This window comes from Sceloporus occidentalis, unplaced genomic scaffold (genome assembly GCF_023333645.1).
Source record: "Sceloporus occidentalis isolate IW3139 unplaced genomic scaffold, rSceOcc1.0.p SCAF_4, whole genome shotgun sequence".
NCBI classification, from domain to species: domain Eukaryota; kingdom Metazoa; phylum Chordata; class Lepidosauria; order Squamata; family Phrynosomatidae; genus Sceloporus; species Sceloporus occidentalis.
Genome location: NW_028316984.1, coordinates 133,281,824 through 133,309,004, shown reverse-complemented (window position 1 = coordinate 133,309,004; position 27,181 = coordinate 133,281,824). Strand labels below are relative to the sequence as shown.

The 27,181-nt window shown below is 41.7% G+C and overlaps 1 protein-coding gene across 5 annotated transcripts in view; it reads left to right on the top strand.

Annotated features, from left to right (window-relative positions):
* Positions 1-26,877, top strand: part of LOC149314637 (PHD finger protein 21A) — a 179,396-nt gene extending 152,519 nt beyond the window's left edge. For 3 of the 5 annotated variants that reach the window (XM_089521524.1, XM_089521522.1, XM_089521523.1), the window contains 7 exons: positions 2,437-2,516; positions 4,606-4,666; positions 12,924-13,087; positions 21,285-21,440; positions 23,534-23,609; positions 23,982-24,085; positions 25,277-26,877. In XM_089521524.1, the coding sequence (XP_089377650.1) occupies positions 2,437-2,516; positions 4,606-4,666; positions 12,924-13,087; positions 21,285-21,440; positions 23,534-23,609; positions 23,982-24,085; positions 25,277-25,531 (896 nt within the window). In that variant the 3' untranslated portion in view covers positions 25,532-26,877. Of the gene's footprint in view, positions 1-2,436; positions 2,517-4,605; positions 4,667-12,850; positions 12,874-12,923; positions 13,088-21,284; positions 21,441-23,533; positions 23,610-23,981; positions 24,086-25,276 lie in introns of all 5 variants that reach the window. The other 2 variants (XM_089521526.1, XM_089521525.1) reach the window with 1 other exon arrangement.
* The last annotated feature ends 304 nt before the right edge of the window (positions 26,878-27,181 follow it).

Here is a 27,181-nt window from a genome sequence, read left to right as displayed (position 1 = left end):
CTCACAGACAAAACATTTAAAATCACAGTAAAATTCAAAACAATTAAAATCATCTACACACAGTATAAAATCACATAAATATATTTAAAAGTTTAAAACATAACTAAAACCTACCTGCTTCATAAAAACCACCCTGTTATGAATTACATACAAAATGCCTGCCTACATAAAAACATTTTTACTTGCTGGCAAAAGGTCAGCAGGGAGGGAGACAGCCTAGCTTTCTGTGGAAGGGAGTTTGAGAGTGGGAGCAGCCACTGAGAAGGTCCTGTCATGTGTCCTCACCAAGCAAGCCTGTGATCTTGATGGGGCCGAGAGAAAACCTTCTCCTGAGGATCTTAGGGCTCTGGCTGGTTTGTATGGGAGAAACAAATAGATTGGACCTAAGCCATGTAGTGTTTTATAAGTCACGACCAGCACTTTGAATTGTGTTCAGAAATGAACTGGTAGCCAGTGAAGCTTTTTCAGGAAGGGACTTAATATGGTCCCTATAACTGGCCCCGGTCAGCATTCTAGCTGCATTGTTTTGCACCTGCTGGAGTTTCTGAATAGTTTCCAAGGGCAGGCCCACATAGAGTGTGGTACAATAGTCCAAACGAAATGTAACCAAGGCAAGTGCCACTGTAGCCAGATCTGACATTTCAAGAAATGGGCACAGCTGGTGCACAAGTTTTAATTGTGCAAATGCACTCCTGGCCACTGCTGAAACCTGGGCATCCAAGCTCAGAGTTGCGTCGAGGACACCCAAGCTGCAAGTTTGAGGTTTCAGGGGGAGTGTAATCCCATCCAGCACAGGCAAAGTCCCTGTTCTCTGATCTGCCTTATAACTGATCAGGACCACCTCGGTCTTGTTTGGATTAAGTTTCAATTTGTTTGCCCTCATCCAGTCCATTACTGACAGCAGGCACTGGGTTCAGTACAAAGATAGCTTCCTTGGAATCAGATGGAAAGGAGAGATAAAGTTGGGTGTCATCCACATACTGGTGACACCGCACCCCAAAACTCCGGATGACCTCTCCCAGCAGTTTCATGTAGATGTTGAATAACATGGGGGACAGAACAAAACCCTGAGGGATGCCACAGGCCAATGGCCAGGGGATCAAACAGGAGTCCTCCAACACCATCCTCTGAATTTGCCCCTCCAAGAAAGACTGGAACCACTGCATAACAGTGTCCCCAAGCCCCATCTCAGAGAGATGGTCCAGAAGGTCGATGGTATCGAAAGCCACCAAGAGATCCAGTAGGACCAACAGGGACACACTCGCCCTGTCCAGAAACCTGTGTAGGTCATCTACCAAGAAAACCAAAGCTGTCTCTGTCCCATAGCTAGGTCTTAAACCAGATTGTAATGGATCTAGATAATCATCTAATCCAGAAACCCCTGGTGCTGGGAGGCACCACTCACTCCACCCTTGCCAAAGAATGGAATGTTAGTGACTGGCCAATAGTTATCTAGAGTGCTGGGATCCAGGGAAGCCTTTTTCAGTAATGGCCTCACCACAGCCGTCTTTAGGCATGATAGAAATTTGCCTTGCTGCACTGAAGCATTCACTACTCCCCTTACCCACTCGGTCAGGCCCTCTCTAGCTGTTTTCAGAAACCATGAAGTTCAAGGATCTAGTATGCATGTGGTGGCTTCCACTTCTTCAAGGAAAGTACATGTTTGACTTTTGTATCTACAATGCGCCCTTTCTTTACGTGGGGGATCCGTTCTGGACTCCCTCGCGTAAAGCGAATTCCGCCTATGTTCAAGCCCCATTTAAATGAATGGGGCTCGTGCATGCGGTGGCACAGCAGCACACGCACCATTGGTGCACACCCCATTGTTCCCTATGGGTTGCGCCGCCCCTTCTCCTCATGCTGCTTTCAGCCTATGCTGAAAGCTGCATAAACCACACCTGCGTATGACGCGGGCTCACTGTACTTAGAGTTTTACTGTTGTTTTTAAGCTTTAAGTACTTTGTTGTACAGCAGAAACTCCCCTTAGGCTCATTATATGAAAAGTTAGGATATACATGGAGTAAATAAGTAAATCTTCACACATCTCTATATCCTGATGACTTCTGTCTGTATTGCTCTTTGTCATCATTAATTTTATAATATGCATCAGTGCACATATACCAAAGTTTTAGATACCATAGTGGATCCTAGTCTGAATTGCCAACAGCAAATGTGTGACTCAACATGACAGATAAAAATATCAACTGAAAGCTTTGTGGGAGTAGGCAGCCTTTTCTCAAACTATACTGGTAGCATTCTATTTATTTCCAAACCAGTTTTTATAATGTAGATGTGGGGTTTTTTTTAGCATTAATGTTACACTGAGTATATTCTAGATCAAAGTTCATCATTTCTAATTTGGTTAGAATATAAAATAGATCTTTGTTGTGCTTGGAAGTGCTTTTATTTCTAACCTAATGTCTTTCTCCCTTCAAGAAATACAAAGTAAGAGACAAGAGAGGAAACGAAGAACAACAGCTAATCCAGTGTACAGTGGAGCAGTCTTCGAGCCTGAGGTATCTTATCTATCTCATGGTAGAAAAATAAAAAAAAAATGTTGAAAAGTATTTTGTTCAGTGTTTTTTTCATATATCCAGAGAACTATCATTAGTCTTGCTAGGCAAAGGGACTCATTGTTTTAGAAAGCTAGTATGGGAGCATGAGCAACAACAATAAGTGAAAATAAGTTTTCTTTTCTATATATTATCTTCTTATCCCTCTATTCTTCTTTGTGGTATCTGTGACTCAATCAGATAGGTTGCCTGTGCCTATACGTGCATCCTTTGGAACGTTCTAGAATTAAGTAATAAGTATTTTAGCGGTAACACCTCTCATCTTCTGTGCGCATAACCAGTGCTCTTTCTGCCTAAACCCTCAATTCCTTTTTGTCTGCTTCATCAGTAGCAATGTCAGGAACTGTTCTCTGAACTTCCTCTATGCATTTCTTGGTTAATAAAATACCAATTTTGGACTTACCTGACATCCCCCTTATCTTTCATTTTGGCTTTGGTATTCTTGGTTTCTCAGCTATTGAATTACTGAGTTACCTCAGAATGTGCGGTCTTGTCTTGGTAGATTGGCTTCAGTCCATCATTTTGGCTGCATATGGCATTAAGGGTTTATAGCCTCCACCAGTTCCTTCAGAAAGGGCACTTCTTAGGGGATAAAATCCCTGAAAAGAACTGGCACTCAAAGTGCCTGTTGTGTCTGGGAGAGGGACTCAATGTAGGGTTTATGTGCATTATCGGGTGTTCGCCCCTCAGGCACACAGGAATCACTCATCATAACTTAAGGTTCTCCTGTGGGAGAACACCTTGAAAGCAGTGGAGTGCAAAGTTCATAAGAGGTATTTATATTCAGCTTCTGTTGGAGTTTCAATGCCTTTCTGTGACTTGACTCTGATTCATCTAACTTTGAGTGCTCTCTTCACTCCCTGGATGGTCAACAAGCAATGGCTTTCAGTGTGAATCATATGGTCTCCTTCTGGAAATCCCAGAAACCATTCCTCTGTTGCTATCAAAAGAGGTCTAGCAATATCTGTGGCGAAATTCTCTGAGTGGGTCACCAACATACTTTGGTTTGATATGCTTTCATTTGGAAGGATCCCCTGTGCAAGTACAAAACCACTGTACCAGAGCTGTGACAGCATTAACCACATTCCTCAGAGGTGTCATGCTACAAGACATTTGCAGGGCAACCACCTGGTCCCAACCTTCAACCTTCAGAATGCATTACAGGCTTAATGCAAGGTTCAAAGTGGAGGCCACATTTGGGTGAGCTGTCCTTTTCTCTGTGTCACATGACACTCCCTCCTCCCATGACGAGTAGCTTGCTATTCTCCCATTTTTGTGAGTCACAGAGACCACAAAGAAGAAGAACAGGCAGCTTACCTCTAATTGATTTTTCAAGTGGTCCTCTGTGAACTCACAGAAACCTGCCCATCCTCCTCTCTTTGTGTCCTGCTCTCTTTAGCTCCTTGGAGGCTGCTTCAGTGTCCAGAGAATTGATGGTTTAAGTGGGAAGTGTGATGGTCACACACTCACAGATTGGGAGGGGCTACCACCAAAATGCTTATTTCCTAGGAAATGATACAATGCGCAGGCACAGGTAACCTATGTATTTGAGTTCACAGATGACCACTGGAAGAACCACAGTTGCAGGTAAGCAACCTGTTCTCCCATCCTCTTCTATGGAATGAGTACAGAGTTGGCATTACTTAAGCCCCACATTGATAATGGGATCAGTTTTCTGCCACTGTATGCTACATTCCAAGTTACCAATACTGGTGTGAATGAGTAGCCTTTTTGGTAGGTTGTATCCAGTGGCAGAACAAGATAGCAGGCACAGTTTAAAGGAAGCTACAAAGCATACTTTAATCATACAGTATTGAAATTAATAGCTGTAAAGCTACCGTTTAACCAATAGAGATTGTTGGGACTTCATCATATCTGTTATTACTCTTGGTTGGCATGGTATGTCTGGATATTTTAATATAAAATCATTTCATATGTTTGTGTGCTTGTATACATGTGTATGTTATATGGGGGTGTAGATTTCACTTACCAAAATAGTTTATTAACTGCTTTGTTCCCTGTTTCCATAAAGCGCAAGAAAAGTGCAGTCACATACCTGAACAGCACAATGCATCCTGGTACACGTAAACGAGGTAAATTTCTCAAGATAGTGGATTCTTATTTCTTTTAATTATAGTTTGAAAGAAAATGCAATGCAAAGTAGTCTTCTGGTTCTGAATATTTACTTACTGGAATATGTTCATTGTACCCTGTATCCATGTATCTCAGGATGGCATACAATGAAATCAGCTTAAACAGCTGCAAACAATTTTAAACAGATTAAAAGCATGTTAATTCATTTGATATGTTAAAACAAGACAGTTTTAAAACCAGATAAAGTAGTTTAAGACGATTTTAAAACTTTAGATGCATGCAGATTTGGATGTCATATTAATGCTAATACACATAGTATAAATTATGCAGCCCTAATGGGCAGCAGATTTGTGGAATTAAACAGGTGATGGGTAGCCTTTAATCATGGCCAAGGATGGTATAAAGGGTGGAGATTGCTTTGTGGAAAATGCTTGGGTCTGGAGAAGAATTGTAGTGTAGATCTCTAGGCCAGAGCCTACATTCAGACTATAAACAAGCTGCCAGAATAGTTAACTGTGCTCCTGTTCTAAGGCTCCTTGTTGCAAAAGTTGTTAAGTGCAACTCATTTTAATGAGACAATGTAGTTTTGTGCTTTGATTTCCTGTTTATGAATATGCTCTCTTCACTGTTCAGAAATAACCATCCATAAAGGAGCCCTGGTGGCTTAGTGGTTAAATGCCTGTACTGCAGCCATTCACTCAAAACCACAAGGTTACGAGTTCAAGACCAGCAAAAGGGCCCAAGCTCGACTCAGGCTTGCATCCTTCCGAGGTCGCTAAAATGACAGGGACGTAGCTAGGATTTTAGGAAGGGGGGGGGGTCCAGACTAACTGCTACCGTTATAATGGGGCTTGGGTGTGGCGGCGCAGCAGCACACACCATTCATTTTTTCTAATGGAAGGGGGGGTCCGGACCCCAAGAACCCCCCCCCCTTGGCTACGTCCGTGAAAATGAGTACCCAGACTGTTGGGGGCAAATTAGCTTACTTGCTAATTAGATTACTTGCTAATTAGTTTACTTGCTGTTCACCGCTATGATCTTTGGAATAGCGGTATATAAATAAAACAAATTATTATTATTATTATTATTATTATTATTATTATTATTATCCAAAGTTGACTTACATGAACATGAATTATATAGTGTGACAATCATATAGTCCTAGTATTGTGTATAGGGATGTGTAAACATTCTCCCCATTCAAGCTCTTCCTTGGACTTTGGAGTTCTACATACACAACCTTGATTGTGGACTGGCAGCAATGCATTAGTGATTTGTTGGCATCATCCCTGCCCTCCCCCCACCCCATTACAACTGATTCATGACGACAGTCAATTGATTCATGATAGCAGTGATTAAGACTCTGTGCAAACAAAAAATCTGATTCAGTAACCTAGCTATATTAGGATTCCCTTTATATCATGACTGTGTAGATCTGTAATCCTCTTAATGGGCTTGGAACAATTACGTATGCAAATTCAGAACAGCAACAAGCTGTGTATAAGCCAACTCTGAAATTAATTTTAGATTTTTAAAATATGAAACTGCAAGACAGGTGAAGTGTAAAGTGGATCAGAGGAAGCTCATAAAAATAGCAGAATGGGGGACATCTTCTCCTCCCTGGTGATCCAAGCTGCATTTCTTGTACAATGAGCATATTTTCATGCAAAAAAAAAAAAAAGTATATCTAATGTTATATAAAGGAAACCAAATTGCATTTGAAATAATGTAAACTATGATAGGAATACACCTCCCAAAATCACTTTTTCTTTATAAAGAAAGCTTTATGTACTCAACTTACATTTTCAATCTTTACATGTCTCCAGTTTTGAAAATAGATATAGTGGCTCCTTATATAATAATAGCTTTTGGTATTGTTGAGCTCAAAAGAGAATTAATGCAGTCCCAATGTGTTGGGTATCCTTATATCTTGCATTCCTAAGATGTTGATGGCTACAAATTATTACGCTATACTAAGGGCTGCTATCTATTCTCACATTTTATATTTTGTTTCTGAGACAAGATGCTACTTGTTTCTGAGACAAGTGGTTACCAACTAGGTGCACAGTAGTGCTGTTTGACTTTGAAATGTCAGCTGACTTCATCCAGTCCTGAATATTAGAAATGAGTACTGTGATGTGACTCAATTTGCTGGTCACAACTGAAGTAGACCCACTGAATCTTTGGGGGCTTGGTGAGTCAGTTCCACTAAGTCAATGGGATCACTCTGGTATCTCTACCTGCTTCTCAGACCCTGACCACTTAATGCTTTGTAATGCTTCCTCTGGTCCTAGACCTACTGCTAATATATATGTATGTATATGTATATAAAAATGAGCATGTCAGTTCAACATTTCAAGGAGCACATAATGGAAGTTGTATAAGTGGTGATTTTAAACGTATATTTTGGATCTCTTGTATTTGTGGAATGAAAATGTGAGGCACTGTGTAATACATCTGTGGGTACACACATATGTGAATCGTTAGGTGGAAGTTTCAGTTAAGTATGCTGCCGTTTTGTATTTAACTCAGTGATATGATAGTGCCTGATATTTTTGTTTAGATTTTAGCAGACCTTTGAATCTTAGAAATTAAATCATGACAGCTAGTTACCATGAGATGACTTTCTCTTTTCTCAGTTTATTAAGATAACTGCTCCTGATGAGTTCAACTCATAGTATATTTAGGCAGAAGATTGAGTGTTCAAATGACTCTCTCTTTTCTTGTATATTTTGTTCCGAAGCAAAATTGAATGTGTTGTGGCTTTGCCCTACTCTTGGCATCTTGTCACAAAGCACACTAAGGACATTGGTCTTCCATTGGCCGAAAAAGGTTTACACAAATATAGATGGTGGAATTGCCCATCAGTGCCACTTTCCATAAGATCTGTTTACATTAGACCTATAGAGAAAAGTGTTTCTTATAAATGTTAAATACTTTACATCTGTTTCTTCAATCTCTAGGTATCCTTAAAAGTACTCAAATATTTTTATAGTTTCCTCCCTCTGATGACATCCCCTTTTTTGAATTATCAGAGTAGTAGTACTATTGAAAACAAAGACTAGGCCACCTATAATGTTACTGTTTCATTTATAATAATAGCACATACCATATATACTTGACTATAAGTCAAGAAATTTATGCCCACAAATTGACCCTAAAATCCTGGGTCGACTTATGTCCAGGTTAATACAGTAATACTGCTTAGAAAGGTCCTGAAAGACGCACCACTCTGTGCCCCTGCAGTGATTTTTGAAATTGTGATTCTTCTATTTCGTGGTCTCTGCGAATCATACAAATGGGTTTTACTGCGCCTGCGCAGTGCTGTTCGGAAACTTCTAGAATCACTGGGCAAAGTACACTTTGCAACACTTAGAAACTTTTTGGCGGTAACCCCGCCCCCCTCCTATAAAGCCCCGGTTCCCGCTCTTTTCCCCAGTTCCATTTTTCCGCCGCGCTTGGCTGTTGTTTGGAACTTCGCTCTCGTAGCTTTTTCGGAATCACTGCTTGGTTTTTGACTCGGACTGTCTTGGACTTCGTCTTTTTGGATGTCCCCCGCTACTTGACCAATCGGACTGTCGACTATGCATTTGGACTCTGTTTTTGGCTCGTCGTCTTCGGATATGTCACCACCCTTCAAGAAGTGTGACGTCTGTGGGGGTAAAGTCCCTGTCCAAGACCCTCATTCGTCCTGCCTTCTTTGCTTAGGGAGAGATCATGATGCCAAGGCTTGCCAGTTATGTAAGTCCATGTTCTCCCAGGCCAGGAAAAATCGGGAGTCCCGCCTGACCTCCGCTATTGCCCAAGGGAAGATCCGGGAGGGGGACCCCCGTCCTTCGTCTGCTCCCTCTGCATCCACCGCGGCTCCCCCGCCTCCTGCCCAGGCCAGTCCGGCTAGCGCTCCACCAGCCCTGCCCGCCCAGGAGACCGGGAGGTCCGAACATGCCCCCTCGGGGGCCCGGAGCGCCTCTAAGTCCAGGGCTCCCTCCAAGTCTGCCCATCACCCGGAAAGGTCTGCCCAAGAGGAGGCGACGTCTTCTAAGCGGGCGACCACGAGCCATAAGTCCCGCGGAGTGGCCGCTTCTCTGGATGCGAGCCCCGACAGGCTCAAGGGCGGTGACAAACCCGCCAAGGAGGGCAAATTGCCTAAGGAGCGCTCTTCGACCACCAAGGCGAGCGGCTCGGGCCCGTCCACTGCGACTCCCGATACCGGCGTCCAAGCCAAGACGGGTACAAGGGTCACTGATAGCCCGATCCCGTTCTTCCCTCCTGACGCTCCACGGGGCTCGGTTTCCTCCAAGAAGAGAACTTTGTCCACAATCAGTTCTACTCCAGAGGTCTCAGCTCCGAAGAAGACTAAGTCCCGGGACCATCCCAAACCCCGCTCCGAGGTCGGGACCGGCAAGGAAGACACCCGGGGCCATCCTAAGCCCCGCTCCGAGGGCGGGACCGACAAGGAGGACGCCCGGGGCCGCCCACGCTCTCGATCCCGATCTCCGCGATCTAAGGACCGCCGGCCAGCGTCCTCTGACCGACGAAGCACCAGGGGACGCTCCCCACACAAGAAGTCCGTCGCTGGGGATATCCCCACTGCTGTGGTGCGCCATCCCCCAGTCGCTGAACCATCGACGTCAACTACCGCTTTCGATGTTCACTCTGATGAGGAGGAGGCCCGTCCCCGCAGAAGAAGATCTCCGACTCCCTCGCCAGGGAGGGACCTCGATCCTGACGAATACTTCTACGACTCGGAGTCTGACAGATTTTACATGGCTGTTCCCAGGGACGTGGCTATGCTGAAGTTCCCGTCTAGAGACCTTCGGGGTCGTGAAGACAAGGCATCTTGCACCTCAGTGCGCCCTCGCTCTCCTCCGCGCCGTGCTTCTACTCATCCCAGATCAGAGACGGTGGTGCATACCATCCCTTCCGATTCGGAGCCTGATTTTCCTCCTGAACCCGAAGTTCCTTCGGATGATGACAACGGGGCTGATGACATCTCCTTGAGCCTCCATCAACCTGATCCCGCTTCGCCGACCGATGACGTGCGTTCCTTTGCCGAACACGTTATTAAAATGTCCCGTGCCCTGGACATCGAGCTGGCCTATCCCAAGGAGGCGGCCAGGGATCCAATCGAGCGTCGGGTGCAAGGCCGAGTGCAAACCCCGCCGTCGATACCGTTTTTGCCATCCTTGGAGTCTCTTGTCAAACGCTCTTGGGATGCTCCTGCTTCTCTCCTGGGACCGCCTCGCAAGATAGAGTCCCTCTATAGGGTGTCATCCCCCAATGCCCCCTGGCTGGCTTCCCACCCTCACCTCAACTCCGCTATTGTTGAAGGAGCCCAACGCACCTTTTCCCAACGTCAGTCTTCACTCCCGTTGGACAAGGAGGCCAAAAAGGTAGATGCCCTCGCGAGGAAGGCATACACGGCTTCAGCGTTGACTGTCAAGGCGGTGAATTATACCGCCTGTATGGGGGCTTATGTACAGACCCTCATGGAGGGAATCTCCCCTATCATTCCAGATGTCCCTGATGAGGCTCAACGCACCTTGGCGGAGATCAGGGATGAGGCACACTCGATCGGAAGCTGGCTAATTACAGCTTCCAGGAACATGGCAGAGTGCACCGGCAGAGCCATGGCAGCCTCCATCGCCCTGCGACGTCATGCCTGGCTCCGCGGATCGGACCTTAATCAGGGTGTTCGGTCCGCGATCGAGGAAATGCCCATTGACGACTCGGGTCTCTTTCATACCGACACTGACGACAAGCTAAACAGGAAGTTTAGAATGAAGGCGGCTGCTAGGAAGCACGGCATGTCGGCTCCAGACTCTGCTCCATTTCGAAAGCAGGGCTTTGGTGTTCTATCTTGACAGAACTTCGGTTTCGAGCCCTTCCGAAAGACTCTTTCAATGTTACTCGGAACCGAAGAAGGGGCTACCGGTGTCAGCCCAGAGACTGTCCAAATGGGTGGCAAACACCATCCATCTCTGTTATGAACTATCAGGCAGACCGGCACCTACCAGAATACGCTCGCATGCGACTAGGGCGGTTGCGGCGTCTTCTGCTTTCCTTGCGGGCATCCCCTTGGGACTTGGGGGAGATTTGCAAGGCTGCTGTCTGGTCCCAACCATTGACGTTTATAAAGCATTATAGGTTGGACACCAGGGCCAAAAGGGATGCAGCCTTTGGGAGGGCTGTGCTGGTCTCAGGGTTGCATTGATTGTCTTTCTGAGGTGGTTCGTTATAGTGTGATATAATTAATACACTTTTTCCATCCTGTTGTATGTGTTGGGATTGGTCTCGCATGACCTTGCGTTACCTGTCAGGTTCTGTAATATGTTGCTTGCTTGTACATGATGATTTGGTTAGGTCATACATGACCTTATATCTTCTCCTCAGTTCTTGCAATATTTTTGCTTATTGAGGTTTATACACTGATAAAGACTGACTCCTGTTATTTGGTTCAAAAGTTTTTTATTGTTGCAATAAATTTACCTTGGTTTACCTTATGCTCTGGTCTCAGGACTCTCCCTCCTCCTTGTACCTAAGCTTGTCAGTCTAAACCCATTTGTATGATTCGCAGAGACCACGAAGAAGAAGGACAGGTTACTCACCTGTAACGGTATTTCTTCGAGTGGTCATCTGCGAATTCATACAAATCCCACCCATCCTCCCCTCGGTGTCCTGCTCACATTGGCTCTGTATTACATCGCCTACTTGGCGGAAAAATTTGGAACTGGGGAAAAGAGCGGGAACCGGGGCTTTATAGGAGGGGGGCGGGGTTACCGCCAAAAAGTTTCTAAGTGTTGCAAAGTGTACTTTGCCCAGTGATTCTAGAAGTTTCTGAACAGCACTGCGCAGGCGCAGTAAAACCCATTTGTATGAATTCGCAGATGACCACTCGAAGAAATACCGTTACAGGTGAGTAACCTGTCCTTCTCTCCCCATCTTCCTCCTCCTCTGTATCTCTTTCCCCATCAAACAGCCCATTTCCCTCCAGTTCCTTCCCTTTTCAACCTGATGTTGACCTTCTCTCCCCATCAAACAAACACCTCGTTTCCCTCGGTTCCTTCCTTTTTCAATCCGATGTTAAGCTTCTCTCCCCACCAAACAAACACCATTCCCCCCACCCCAGTTCTTTCCCTTTTCAATCCAGTGTTAACCTTCTCTCCCCACCAAACACCTCATTTCCCTCCAGTTCCTCCCCTTTTCAATCCAATGTTAAAACCTTCTCCTCCAACACAAGGGAAGCAGTGTTAAGTGGTCGAGAGAGGTCCAGAGAAGGCGAAGGAGAGACAGAAGTGATGTTTTCCCCTTTATATTCTTTGTTTCATGCTCCTCATTTTATCCACAGCTTATCCACTGGTCAAATCAAAATCTATGATTTTTGGCCCTAAAACCTTCCCTTGACCTATACATGAGTTCAACTTGTACATGAGTATATATGGTATTATTGTTGGGTTAGTTTCATAAAGTTTTTTTCCAAATCTTACTTGTGAATTTCCCCTGATGACATTGTCTCTCTCTAGGCTGTTGCACAGCTCCATAGAGATTAAAGTGGACTGTGGAACTTGACAATAATGTTTCTGGTACTGAGGAAGTATAATGAGGTGTTTTTGTGGGAGAGCTAACACAAAAGTAATATTTAAATGTGTGTTTCACCTTAGGTTCAGTATGATTTTTTTATTTTTAAAAGGTAATTAAAACTCACATTCATTTCAGTATGTTTCCAAAATGACTGTAACAGCCTTTACATTCTTGCCCAGATGAGGACTTTATGTGTAATCTCCAAATGATGCTTGGCTTGTCAGATCTCTAGGACAGAAAAAGAGGCTTAGAAAAAGGAACTAATATTAGCAGGTCTTATCTCTTAGGACTGTGACAGAGACACCTTGAAAAATCAAAGTGATAAAAATCATGGCTGTTTTTCATTGTCACCAGTGAGATTTGAAGGAAAAAGGTTTCCAAAATTACAGACATTAAATAGTGGGCATGGTTTAGATACATCAGGAGTAGTACTCTTTGACCTTCTGAAAAGCTGTGTTTTCTCTCTTGTGATACTGTCCTTTCTTGCACAATTCTCTTTGTGTCTTTTAAAAATAACTTTACATCTTTACTTGGCTTTCTTTCACTTGTGCCTTTTACACTAACTTCTCCTCTGTACTACATCACTTCCTTTTTCATGCTAGCCAATGAGGAGCACTGGCCAAAGGTATGTAAGATTATTTTCCCCCTTTTTTGTTCCCTTTTGTTAATGTGTAGGTCGTCCACCTAAATACAACACGGTGCTGGGGTTTGGGGCTCTGACCCCCACATCCCCTCTATCCAGTCATCCTGACTCCCCTGAAAATGAAAAGACAGAGACCACATTTACTTTCCCTGCAACTGTTCATCCTGTGTCCCTACCCAGTCCCAGCTCCACAGACGTAAGTAATTCTTCCTGAAAGGTTTGCTGTTTGAAGAGACCATGCAGGGCAGCCTATGATGAAACTTGTTTATTTGGTTACACAGGTGTGGTAAAGTGCACCAAGATGACTGTCCTTCTGTAGTCCTTTGACTGCTTTTTCTTGTTCTTATCCTCTTTGTCCCACCCAATCTCCTAAACTGTACATATTTTTTGTAGTCTAGTGTTATCCATAAAAATGCCAGAGTGGTCTAAGTATACATTTCTCCTCTTCCCCTCACTCCCAATACAAATGAAGAGAGATGTAAAGAAATAAATACAGTGTGTGTCTATCAGAACTATCATGGCAAGAACAAACTGCTCCTGTCCTAAAGAAACCATTAGGATAACCTAGAATGATGGTTGATTCAGTGAAGAAAGAAGGAACTTCTCAAATTGTTCCAGTTCAGCACAACCTGAGAGAACGATAGGGGAAGTTGTCTTCATTGATAGCCCCCTGTTATCTGTAGATTTCTGTATACCTAACAACTTGGATAAAAATATTCTCTACTATGAATGTATCCATCTATGATAAATAGGGTCTGCCAATTTGCCACAATTCATTTGAACTGAAGCTGATCTAATCCTCAGCTGATCTGCAAAACTAACTTGGGTAAAGAAAGCCACACTTCTCTGGACAACATGGTTGGAATTGGAAATTCAGAACTCACAGTTGTGGTCAAGTGTCATCACTTGTCTTGCCTTCATTTCCCCATCTTAAATTAGCTCAATGTTTGTTGCAAGACCCAACTAATGAACACATTTTACATCTAATTAGATATTGTAACTTACGTTTTGTATTCTTTTGTGAGGCAAATGTTCCTCCAGTGTGATTTTATACTACTGAACTGTAGGCTTTACATCTTTGTGAATTTGAAAAGTATTCTGACATGGCTTGATTTCTGTCCATATTGTCGTGGCAGTCAATAATTGCTAAATGAACAATCATATGTTCTCTACATCATTAAGTTAGCAAAAAGTAAAATTTGTAATATTTCTATAAAGTGTGTGTTCTCTTGTAGACAGCCATAATCATCCTTCCTGTGAATATTGTTTTATTGCTTTAAAGAGAGAAACTTTTTACATTATTCTTCCTCTGTCCTCCTCTTTCTTACCATTTCTCTTTCTCTCTCTCATACACACACTCCCTCACATATTCCCACTTGTCCTGTTCCTAGAAATTATAAAAACTTCAAGACAGATGATAGATTCTCACTTAAATTTTTTGCTTCAATTAACTTTTGCTCGTTGTTCATTTGGTTCACTTGCTGTCTGTTGTACATATTAGATCATTTCCTGAGCTTGCAGAAATGATATAATTAAAACCATTGTCCAACATTCTACTTTAGAATATTTGCATTACAGCCACAGAACTCAGAAATGTATAACTTCCTCAAGACTTTCAGGTACTGTCTCCCTACTTTCACGTCTTGAGTGGACTTATTTTTCATGACGCTTGATAACTCTGACCTGGAAGTCTTCTAAGTCTCTCGATTTACCACCACTGTAGTCAGCTTGGGAAGCTTCTCAGAACTGCAATACTCAGTAGGTGTTCATTAGGGAACATCAGTAGACTCTACAGGAATCTTTACTGATGTGTTTGCTTGCTGTACAATCACAAAGTAAAATGGAAAAAGAAAGCATTCATAACTTTTCAAGTTAAGCTGTTTTGAATCTATGCTTACCTTGGAACAGTTTCTGATAATAAAGATACTGTAGATTCCAGCAGTGCTGAAATTACAGAGGAGAAGCACTAGTTTCTTTACTTTTTGTGAAATTTGCATAGCTGTTAAATATAATTTGGCCTCTGAAGTTGAAGAGGAGACTCAAGCTGGGTTGTGTAGGGCATTATGGGGCCACATATCACCCCAATTTTAGCATAGGAATCCAACACTTGTTTGATCTACAGACATGGCAGAATAAAAGTATGATTCCATTCTGATGTAAGGGTAACATATAAACCCTACAAATTATTAAATGGGAGATGTTACCGTCAAACAGTAACAACTTGGTTTTCTGATAGTTGGAAAGTATAGGCCTTACATGTGAGTAATCCTGCCTGCCCAGTGACTGGTTGCCTGACATCATTTAATATACTATCTATAATGATGTCTAAGCATCATGCTTTGTAAAGCAGTGGAGGAAATGTGGTATAATTCAAAGGTCATTTTTAAGCAATGGTTAATCATGTCACTTTTTAAGTTTCTGTGGAAGCCTGAATGCTGAACTTTAAGGAAAGTGGATATCTTCCTTCTCATAAATATTATCCTTCCATGCTGGATTTGAAAACAGCTTCAGAAATTGAGATTCAGGTGTAGCAAGGTGCCAGAGCAGCCCCCAAATTTCTATATTAAGTCCTTTTCTCTTACCTTGTTCATGATCTATTTAGTTGTTTTTCTCTTTGTGCACTTCTATGAGATGAACTGCAAATAAAAATAGCCAATAACAGAGATGGCAAGAAATAGATGGAAACTAAAAAGCCTTGCTAAGAAGTGTGTATCAGCTGAGTTCACCCACAGTTAAGATGTTCCCAGTTATTAAGGAATTGGAAGTATAAAAGAATACTGCAAAATTGAGTAATACTGGCAGTAAACGCTTAGTATTATCAAGAAACTCTTTGTTGTTGTGAATATTTCCCAATGAAAAACATTGTTTTGCCTTAGTGTGGCTTGGTCCCAGATTTTTCTGTTCCTGTAATAAGTCCCAGATTAAGTAAATCAGAAAAGGTGTTGCTGACATTGCGTTGAAATTAAAATATATAATATAAATTGTGTTCAGTGATGCTTGTCTTGTCAGAAGTATAGATACCACTGGCAAAATTAGATCACACACTTCAGTATCCTGCAGATTTGCTTCAGATGATCAGAAGATCTTCTGGAACAATGTGGGAGGAGACAGATGGTTAGTGAGGAAGGTGAAGTGCTGTTTCGCTAGTAGATGTCTGCCCACACAACATTCTATATATTCTGTAGTGCCATACAAAGATTGAAGTTATTTTAAGACTCATAATGGTACATCAACATTAATTTTTGAATTCAGAGTCTTTTATTTCCAGAATATTGAATACTGGTGCCTGGGGAATCTGAGTAGTTAAACTGTGTTCTTAATGTTAGACACTACTCTGCACACTTCTTGGGAAAGGTTGTAAGAAATAGAGCCAGGTGGAGTTGTGCTTCTGTTCACAAGTGAAGAGAGTCTAGCAGGATTGCAGTACTTTTGCAAATAATCATTTGATTGCACAATCAACATGCTGGTCATATTGATTGGTTACAAAAAATCAGAGGTCCACTGAATCTGGCATGCGCCTGGCCTGCTCCTGCCTTTCCAGGCCTCCAAGGAGGCCCAGGCCTCCACAAAGGCCGGAAGAGAGCAGTGTAGCCCGGAACGCCCACCCAGCCTGCTCTGCAGCCTTGCGCAATCGCTGCCAGCCTCCTCCCGCCTTCCAGGCCTTCAGAGGCCCTCTGAAGCTGGCGCGTGCCCAGCCTGCTCCTGCCTTCCCAGGCCTCCACAGAGGCTGCAAGAGAGCCGCGTGGTCCAGCACGCACACCTGACCGCCCCCCGCCTTCCAGACCTTCAGAGATCCGCTGAAGCTGGTGCACACCCAGCCTGCTCCTGTCTTCCCAGGCCTCCACAAAGGCCGGAAGAGAGCAGCACAGCCTAGCGCGATTGCTGCCGGCCTTCTCCCACCTTCCAGGGGTAGACTTATACAGCGAGTATATACCAAAGCCTATATTTTAACTTGAAAAGTTGGGGGGTCGTCTTATATGCCCAGTCGTCTTATACGCCGGAAAATACGGTAGTACAGTGTGGGCTAGAAACTGCTACTATTAGGTGGATTTGTAATTGGTTGAACCAAACCCAAAGGGTGCTCATGAATTACTTCTCTTCATCCTGGACAGAAGTGACTAGCTGGGTGCCATAGGGTTCTCTCCTGGGCCCAGTGCTATTCCACATCTCTTTCTTTCTTTCTTTCTTTCTTTCTTTCTTTCTTTCTTTCTTTCTAAATGACTAAGATGATGGGATAGAGGGCATGCTTACCAAATGTGCAGATGACACCAAATTAGGAGGTGTAACCAATACCCTAAAGGACAGGATCAGAATTCAAAATGATGTCAAGAGATTATAAAGCTGGGCCAAAACTAAAAAATTAATTTCAAAGGGAAAAATATAATATACAATGGAGACAGTGTGGTGCAGTTGTTTGTGTGTTGGAATATGACTCTGGAGACCAGGATTTGATTCCTAGCTCAGCTGTGAAACTCACTGGGTGACCTTGGGCAAGTCGCATACCCTCAGCCTCAGGGGAAGGCAATGGTAAACCTCCACTGAACAAATCTTGCCAAGATAACCCATTATAGGTTTGCCTTAGACTGACGCACACAACAACAACAACACTTAGGGAGAAAAAAAAAAGATGAAGTGCACAGTTATAGGATGGTTGACTCCTGGTTTCACAGCAGTACATGTGAAAAGGATCTAGGAGTCTTAGTAGACCACAAGCTGAACAAGAATCAGCAGTGTGATGTGGCAGCTAAAAAACCAATATTGTTAACTGCCCTTGAGTCAACCTTGACTCATGGTGACCCTTGTATAGATGAGGCATCTCCAAGATCCCATCCTTAGCTGCCCTACTCAGGTCGTGCATGCTCAGGCTGTGGCCTTCCTGTTTGAGTCTAACAAGCTTGTGTGTAGTCTTCCTCTGTTTCTACTGCTCTCTACCATCACTGTTGTTTTCTAATGAATCCTGCCTTCTCATGATGTAGCCAAAGTATGACAGACCCATTTAGTCATCCTAGCTTCCAAGGAGAGTTCAAACTTGATCTGTTCTAGAATCTGTTTGTTTGTCTTTTTGGCCATACATGGAATCCTCAGCATTCTTCTCCAGCATCACATCTTAGATAAGCTGATTTTCTTTTCCATCAGCTTTCTTCACTGTCCAGCTCTCATATCCATACATGGTGATTTGGGGGGGGGGGGGGGATACAGTGACTTAGACTATCCTCACTGAAGTGTTTAAAGTTGTATCTTCGCACTTTAGGATCTTGTCTACTTCTTTCATAGCTGCCCTTCCCATTCCTAGTCTTCTTATTTCTTGAGTGCAGACTCCATTCTGGTCACTGTTTTGATCCAAGGTCTGAGGACTCTTTAATTCCATTTTATTTTATTTTATTTTATTTTATTTTATTTTATTTTATTTATTTTATTTTGGTTATCTAGGATGAATTCTTGCATATCTTCCATGGTCATAATTTTTGTTTCATTATTATGATCCTAGGCTGCATCAATAGGAATATAGAGTCAGCTATTTTTATACACAGGCTTTTTATACACTGATTCAAGCTTCCACATTTTGAAAATATTCAAAAAAAGTACACATTTCAAATATCAAACCTTGATTTTCCATTTTTATAAGGGACACCATTTTGCTATGTCATTATATTTAATGGGACTTGAGCATACACAGGGGATCTTGGAACCAAACCCCAGCATATAACAAGGGTCCACTGTAGTACTTAGATTAAAGAAAGAAATATTACCACTTTATTCTCTTTGGTTCAGACTTTACCTGAAATAATGTGTCCAGTTCTGCATGCCACAATCCAAGAAGGATATTGACAAGCTGTCCAGAGAAGGGTGATCAAAATGGGCAAAATTCTGGAAGCCCTGAGAAGCAGTTTAAGGAGTTGGGTGTGGTTAGCGCTGGAGAAGAAAGGGTTAAGAGGTGACATGATAGTCATGTTTAAATTTTTGGAAGAATGCCTTATTGAAGATGGAGCAAGTTTGTTTTCTGCTGCTCCGGAGACTAGGACACTGAGCAGTGGATTCAAACTCTGGAAAAAAAGATTCCATCAGCCCAGTCCAGATGGGCCGAAAAGGATGCCCTCATCATGTGCGAGGGGTGCCTTGGGGCGGCGCTTCTAGACGCCCCCCACATGTGACGAGGGCATCAAAATGGTGCTGCCGCCATCATGACATCCCGGACGCATAGACAGGCAGTCTGGAGGCTGCGGCTTCTCTGTGGACCAAAACCAGGCGCTGGCAGGCCGTCCTTTTTGGGCAGTCTGTACCCCGCCAACAAAACATTAAGAAGAACCTCCTGGTGGTAAAAGCTTGTTTGACAGTGGAACATTCTGCTTCACAGTGTAGTAAAGTCTCCTTGGGAATTTTTTAAACAGAGGCTGGATGGTCATCTGTCTAGAGTGCTTTAATTATGCATGGCAAGAAGTTCGACTGGATGGCCCTTGTGGTCTCTTCCAACTCTTTGATTCCATGAGTCTATGACATCAGTGGTCAGCCAGTAATATGATGATGATGATGATGATGATGATGATGATGATGATGATGATGATTTATTTATTTATTTATTTATATTGCGCCTCTTCCTTTTTGAGGATCGGGGCAGGTAACAGAGGTTAATACAATACAAAATAATAAATAAATAAACCGAATCCTCCCAACCCATACCCTCCCTCCCAGAATAAAATTACAACAGTAAAACCATATATCAATGCAATATTGAATGACAAGTTAAAATCAGTTAACAAATACTGACAGCGGTGGGATTTAATCAAAAGATCAGATTTGTTCTAGTTTGGACAAAGGTCAGTCTGGGAAGGCCCACTGGAAAAGAATTGTTTTATTGCTTTTTTGAAAGCCTCAGGAGAGGTTATTTGGCGAGTCTCTTCTGGCAGGTCGTTACAAATTTTTGGAGCGGCAGCGGAAAAGGTGCTCTGGGAAGTCATCACCAGTCTGGTTTTCCTTGACTGCAGTAAATTCTTCCCAGAGGACCTGAGTGTGTGGGAAGGATTATATGGGAGGAGATGTTCCTTCAAGTAGGCTGAACCCAAGCCATGTAGTAGACCAGTATGCATACATTTATTTTTTAAAAAATGGTTGAGAGGCTAACTCTAATGTAGAGGAAACTTGTATGACGTTTGAGACAAACTGAAAGAAAGAAGCTAGTAGCATGAGTTTTTGTAGACTTGAGCTTATGCGGAAGTAGACTCAAGCCTACAAAAGTTCATGCTGCCAGATTTTCTTTCAGTTAGTCTCAAAGGTGCTACAAGATAATAATAATAATAATAATAATAATAATAATAATAATAAAATTTATTTATATACCACTATTCCTAATTCCAGATTCGATCACAGCGGTGTATAGCTAAAAGTCATACAAGATGGATCCCTTTGCATACTGATTTTCCAGGCTAACACAGCTGTATCTTTGACTTTAATGTGTTCATTTATCCCAGGGATGAGCAACTGGGCAGGGGGCAGGGGGAGTTTTTTATCCCCACAGGCTGAATTAGCATGTTAGTGGCACATTAGAAGTGACATTACATCAGTTCTAGGTCTCATTTCAACTTTTTTATGACATATCTTTGAGAACATTTGGGTTAATGTGGGGGTAAGGAAATAAACTGACACATTTGTGGTAACTTAGATGGATTTGTGGTGAAAAGCACCTGAAGCCTACCGAAAAGTAAAAATGGAGGAATCTGGGCTTTATGGTGTTCTGGGGGATTCAAGGGCTATAAAAGTGAGGCTCAGGGCTACATCACATTTAGCCATTGAAAGTAAGCACAGTGGAAAACATCACCAAAGCTACTCTGTTAGTCTTTCTTTATACCGTATGTTAAATCTAATCTGAGTAGTTTCCCTCCTCCGGCTCTGGAAAGTGCATATTTGTATTTTCATTGGGTTTTTTAAATTATGTGTCCATGATTTATATTCCCTCTGCCCATACTCTAAATACTTAAAACCAAAGTGCCCACTTCAGTCTAGGGGTGTATAACTTCATGACTCTAGTCTTATGTCACTGCTGGTTTAGCACATTATAAAAGATTGGATCACTAGGGCTTTCTCTTTGTGCCTGAATCTGTTGTCTTTGAAAAGACAGTAAATGAGATTTTTAATTATGTGGGCTTAATCATTTAAAATTATATTAATTAAAGATGGTACAGTTTCAAGGAACTGTGCAAAATATTCATTGTGACTTTTATTTCAGAAAGATGGTATTGTACTTGTGACACATTTGGTAGCTTTCCTTTCATGTATCATGAAAAAAGTATTTATATTTAGACATCTTCCAAATGGAGATTAGTGTGAATAAGACTGGTTGTTGGAAAGGTTAAATGTTAACCTTTTTCTCCTTTTACCCCCTTTCCTTAATTTTATAGGGTGATATCCATGAAGATTTTTGCAGTGTTTGCAGGAAAAGTGGCCAGTTGCTGATGTGTGACACATGCTCACGTGTGTATCACTTGGACTGTCTGGACCCTCCTCTGAAAACAATTCCCAAGGGCATGTGGATCTGTCCCAAATGTCAAGACCAGGTATTGTTTGACACAAGAGGAGACACCTCTTACACCAATCTCTGCACTGGAAAAAATGGTTGGATCACACAGCCCAGAAGAGGCAGACAGCAGTCACTCATATCTGACCTGTGGACAGACCCACCCCCCCCACCCCGATTTAATATGTGGTCATGGTCTCACCGATGTTGTCATTATATGTTATCCTTTGTATTTCTCATCTCAGATGGCTTTTCTGCATTTTTGTGACATATGAATTGCCAAAGACAGAATTCAAAAAGGAAAGGCTTCTTGTGATTCACAAATTCTCCCTAGCATCAGTTTCACTACTGTTTTCTCAAAATAAATATAACATTAGTTTCATTAGAAAGTTGAGTATTAAGGCCTGAGCCAGAGCAACATTATGGAAGCTCTGTGTCAGAAAGATTATGCTTCTAGAGGACCAATTAATACGGAAAAGACATCTGGTAGGAGAGGAGTATTACACTTTGCCCCCAAATTTTTTCACTCCACCTGGCTCTGAGTGCTAAAATTGGGGGGGGGGGGGCTGGGCAGAAGAGCTTGTGTTGGAGAAATAAATACTGTATATACTCATTTATAAGTCTAGAAATCTAAAAAAATAACTCAAAAAAACTAAGTCAACTTATCCACAGGTCAATGCAAGTACTGTACTTTGACACTTATAAAAAAGGAACCATCCCCTGCTGAAAGGCAAGAGTGTAATCTGTCATGGAATCACTTACTCACTTCTGCTATCTCATCCATCCAGCCTTTAGTGTGAGCACAGTTATGTCTGTTGGGATTTTGTAATTTAATTAATTGGCATTGTTTCGTCCTTTATATCCTATGCCCCTATGTTTTAACCTCGACTTATCCACGGATCATAGCAAAACTCATAATTTTGGCCCCAAAACCTGCCCTCAACTTATACATGGGGTTGACATATAGTTGAGTATATAAGGTATTCCTCACTCACCCTCCATTCTCCCCTGCAAATGCATCATACCCAGCAAAGACATTTGTAAGAAATGCTTATTTGCCAAAGTAACATGTAGTTCTCTCCATGGAGACTGTTCTTTGCTATCAGACTGTATTTTTTTACATTGAGCTACTTGGATCAGCAGTTTCCTTATGAATTACAAAGTCACAATCCTCTCTTCTTACAAGTTTAAGATCAGATACGTTGTCTTTTCATTCCTGTTCAGCTTGTTAAAATTTCATCAGCAAAAAATATTTGTAGATGCACCGTAATGTAAAAAATTGCTGACATCGTGATTAAACAAACCTCCTTTGTGGGAGGTATAGTGCAAATATGTGCATATTTCATGCTGTTAAATCATGTGGGCTTTTTCAGATGATTGTGGAGATTTTTGTGTAGAGCAATAAATGAAATGTTTATTTGCCCAGGGAGTGTGGTACAGGGATAGTTCAGGTATCTTTTTTCTGAGTAATGTTGCTTGGAAATCTCTCCTGTTCCCCAGTTTCCTAGCCCATGTTGACATCACTTTCTGAGTCTTGTGCATAAGCTAGCTGTGAGTATCATGGGTGCATATGGATTACTGATTAGCAACACATACTAGCCTGTTTTTGGATATTTCTTAGTTGCTTCTGCAGGTGAGATATTAAGTGCAAAAACTGTTCTGTAATCCCTTTTAGGTTTTCTCCTAAAAGCTTTTCAGCACTAAAAGCAAGTCCCCCTTCTCCTCACCCCCCATGACCTGTTTTTTCTGACTGCATTAGTCCACCTCTGTCCATTACATGAGGATGAGTTGTCAGACCACTTATGAGAGGCTGAGACTAGAATCAGCCCAAGTATAATCCTAAGAATAACTAGAATTCATTTATTATTTGGAGGGGAGGTTCTAAGAAGAAAATTGCAAAGAGGCATTTCAAAAATGGTTTTAATGATAGCCGTGAATAGATTTTCTTTGCATATTTTTAGTCAGATGACCATATTCATTTGTTGCAGCTAAAGCAACAAAAATAACTAATGCCATAATAAAATTTGTGAGGGTTTTATGGTGCTATAGGACACTTTGTTCTTTTGTGTGCACCTCTGTCTGCCCTCCCTGGAGGTAGAATGTGTCATCCAATGTTCTATCTCTTTCTTTCAGATGCTAAAGAAAGAAGAAGCAATTCCATGGCCAGGGACTTTAGCAATTGTTCATTCATATATTGCATACAAAACAGGTAGGTAAATAGCTCATTGCCTGATGTGGTTTTTTATTATTATTAAATTGTTGTTTTGAGAAAGGGAGTAGGATGTGTTTTTCCCCCCAAAAAGAAATTAAGAGCTGAATATATGATGACCCTGCAAACAAATGAATGAGACAATCTCATGTGATTCCTTTTGTGTATGTACCTACAGCTTCAAGTATGGTTCAGTGTGATAATTTCTGGTCTTTCGTGCTGGTGTCCTATTATGGCAAAACAGTGACCATATTGGCTAGAAGTTTCTGGGAGTTATGGTCCAAAAATAACATTTTCAAGCTCTGGGAGAGACAGCTGAGCAGTCACATCTCTAGCAGATAATAAATACAATTGATATTCTCCCTTATGTAGCAAAAGAAGAAGAAAAACAGAAATTACTGAAATGGAGTTCAGATTTAAAACAAGAAAGGGAACAACTAGAACAGAAAGTTAAGCAGCTCAGCAATTCAATAACAGTAAGTACTGTTCTGCCAAGCAATAGCTTGTTTATACTCTGTATGTTCTTTTGGAAGTTGTACTCATGAGATCTAGAATGTACTTCCTACAGTATCACTTCTGAGGTTTTCTTTATCAACACTATGCAGTTAAAAATGTTTCAGCTGCTCTTCTATTTCTAAAAATCACAGATCATGGTATATCAGTTTAATTTAAAACATGCAAATGAAAAGGACATCCATATGCTTTTCTAATAAACAAAACACAGTTAGGGTAAATGAATAAACTTTGATAAACTCAAAAATCCCTTTGTACTAAGAATGTAAGTTTAAATTAATCTCATGAATTTGACTCCCTTTTCTTTCCAGAAACACCTTTTCCTCACCACCTCTCCCTATTCTTCTAAGGCTTCTGTGTTAAAAGTTCACTTACTCATAATAGAGTAAGGATTTGAAGTGCTTTTCTTGGGATGCAGAGGGCCCCAATCAAAACATATGTTGGAAATAATATCTCCCTACTGACCACATTTTGAGTACAGTGGAGGTGACCTGAACATTTCACCCTTTCTGTCCACAAAATAGATGGCTAGGATTATTGTTGGTTGATCAACTCAAAGGCAGTGTGACAAAACAGACATCCTTCCATGCTGGACATATGCCCTCCATGCCCCTTTTGCAAATATAAATCTAAATAAGCAGTGAGGAAGTATGTTAGCTTGCATAGAATCGCCCTTATTGAATTGTGGTGAGCATCCAGTGTAAGATATGCCCATAGGACAGAAAAGAAGGTCCGCATGGAGAACTTTCAGACTTTATCAGTTATTTTAAGACAGCATAAAAGCCCAGTTAGTTCAATTTTTTGGCTGTGGTATTTGTAGTGTTGTCACATCTCAATTGAGACATTGTCTTGAAACTAAATGCCTGTTAAGTTTTGGGTTAGCAAAATATGTTAAGAAAAGCTGTCTTTGTAGGCATACTTTTATTGTGACCTTTATGGTGTACTTGTGGCTGTTAAAGCACTACCTTGAGAAACTGCTTCCTTGCTTTGGAATGTACACTTTTGCTGTATCACGTGTACACCATCGGTGGCATGAAGTCTCCTTTTTTGAGAGTTGTGGTGTCTGGTGGATCTTGAAGTTACTTTGTTTTGACTTTTGTTCAAAAAGGTCTCTAATATGCATTCATTAAGTGAAGTATTCTAATTTCCTTCAGAAATGTATGGAAATGAAGAATACCATCCTCGCAAAACAGAAGGAAATGCACAGCTCGTTGGAGAAGGTAAAACAGTTAATTCGCCTCATCCAGGGCATCAACCTTTCAAAACCCATGAACTCTGAGGCTAGTTCAGTAGCCATTTCAAATGGCATGGACACAACCAGTAATGCGAATGCTGCCGCTTGCAACCCAGCCTCTTCCCCCACCCAGATCTGCATGGTGAACTGTAACAACAGCAGTGAGACTAAATAACAGAGCACAGGAAGAAGGCACTGGGGGAGATGGCAGCCAGGAGGAAGAGCAAAACAATGAAACTCTCTAAAAAAGCAAAGGCAGATTTCTTCTGGAAAGTGCAGAACTCTTTGGTTCCAGAAAGAAAGTGAAGATGCTTGTGCTGGGCAGCACCAGAGTTGCCAATGGATCCTTCTTATTCTGTGTGTACATGCAAAGTTTGGACCATGTTACATGAATAGTGCCAGCTGGAGGTTCTTAGCCAGCACCATGCCAAGTTAAATAATATATTTACTCTCTATATTTTACACCAGTGTGTGCCTGCAGCAGCCTCCACAGCCACTATAGGTTTGATTTATTTTTATTTGGGGGTGGGGAGCAGGGAGGAGGAGCAGGTTTCAAATCTTATCTGCAGACCAGTTTGATTAGCTAGAGGAAATTCACGTCCAAAGAGCCTGTGGGCTTTTCCTGTTTCTAAATTCTCTGTACTTAACTAAACCAAAAATCCAGAAATATAAATTAACACGTCCTAGTGTCCAGAAGGGGTGGGGGTGGGGAGCCTATTAAATAAGCAGTATTCACTATTACTATTATTTGACACAATAAAAATAAATAAATAAAAAGAATGAGGAAAGGATTTTTCACGAAGTATCCATCAGGATACAGCAACCTACAGATTACTAGACTGGCAATTTTGGGTTATTTTCTGGTTTTTCCCCCCCTCTCTCCCATCTTCAAATTGACAGAGAAATGCATTGCTGATATTGTCCTCAGGTTGATCCAGGTCACATTTCCTAAGTAGGATAGAGAGGAAGGGGTGACTGACATGATCAGCCTGGATTTTCGAGAAGCGGGTCAAGACTAAAAGTTCCAGCATTTTTCTTTTTCCTTTCTCTTTCTCTCTCTTTTCTTTGTATGTTTGTCAAGCAAAACCAATATCCCAAACAGTACAGCACATGTCCCAAACATATTGCCCAAATAGTTAAAATGCCTGTTTCATTTGTTACCTTTTTCTTTTGGTTACAAATGTAAGGTATAGAAAAACTGTTTTTCAGGCTGACAGTCCAATTAAAGAGGTAGATGGGACCTTGCATGGTATAGATTAGAAGTAATAGTGTCAGTGAGATACAGTGAGTCTTTGTGAGTCCGTGTGTCATCGTTTTGGGCACTGTTTTTTATGCAAGGGCAAAATCTTTGTATCTGGGGGAAAAACAACTTTTTTAAATTAAAAAGAAAAAAGATATTGAGGTCTTCCTAGTGTTACTTAAAATAAGATCAAGGTAAGAAACATTGTAAAAAATTACAAAAGTGCTATTTGTTTCCTAAACAAGTGATTTCTATTAAAAAGGTGTCAGAACTGGAGACAATGCTGTGTACTTATAATTTTTTAACACAGATTTTGCTTATGGTTTTAATCATTCTGCTGTTTTTGTTCGAAAATTTCTTGGTGTGGGTTTTCAAAAGTTGTCATGTTTAAACTGTGAGATCTGCAAATCTTTTAACAGGAGAATTACAGTTCTGTTACTTGACTCTACTATTTCATGTGCTTAAAGCAAAAAGAAAAACAACAGCAGCATTATTAACTCTTTATTCTATAGCAATACATTGCATTAATGTAATGAGCAAATCATCTTGAAGGAATTCAGATTTGCTTCTGGGTAGCACAGCTTG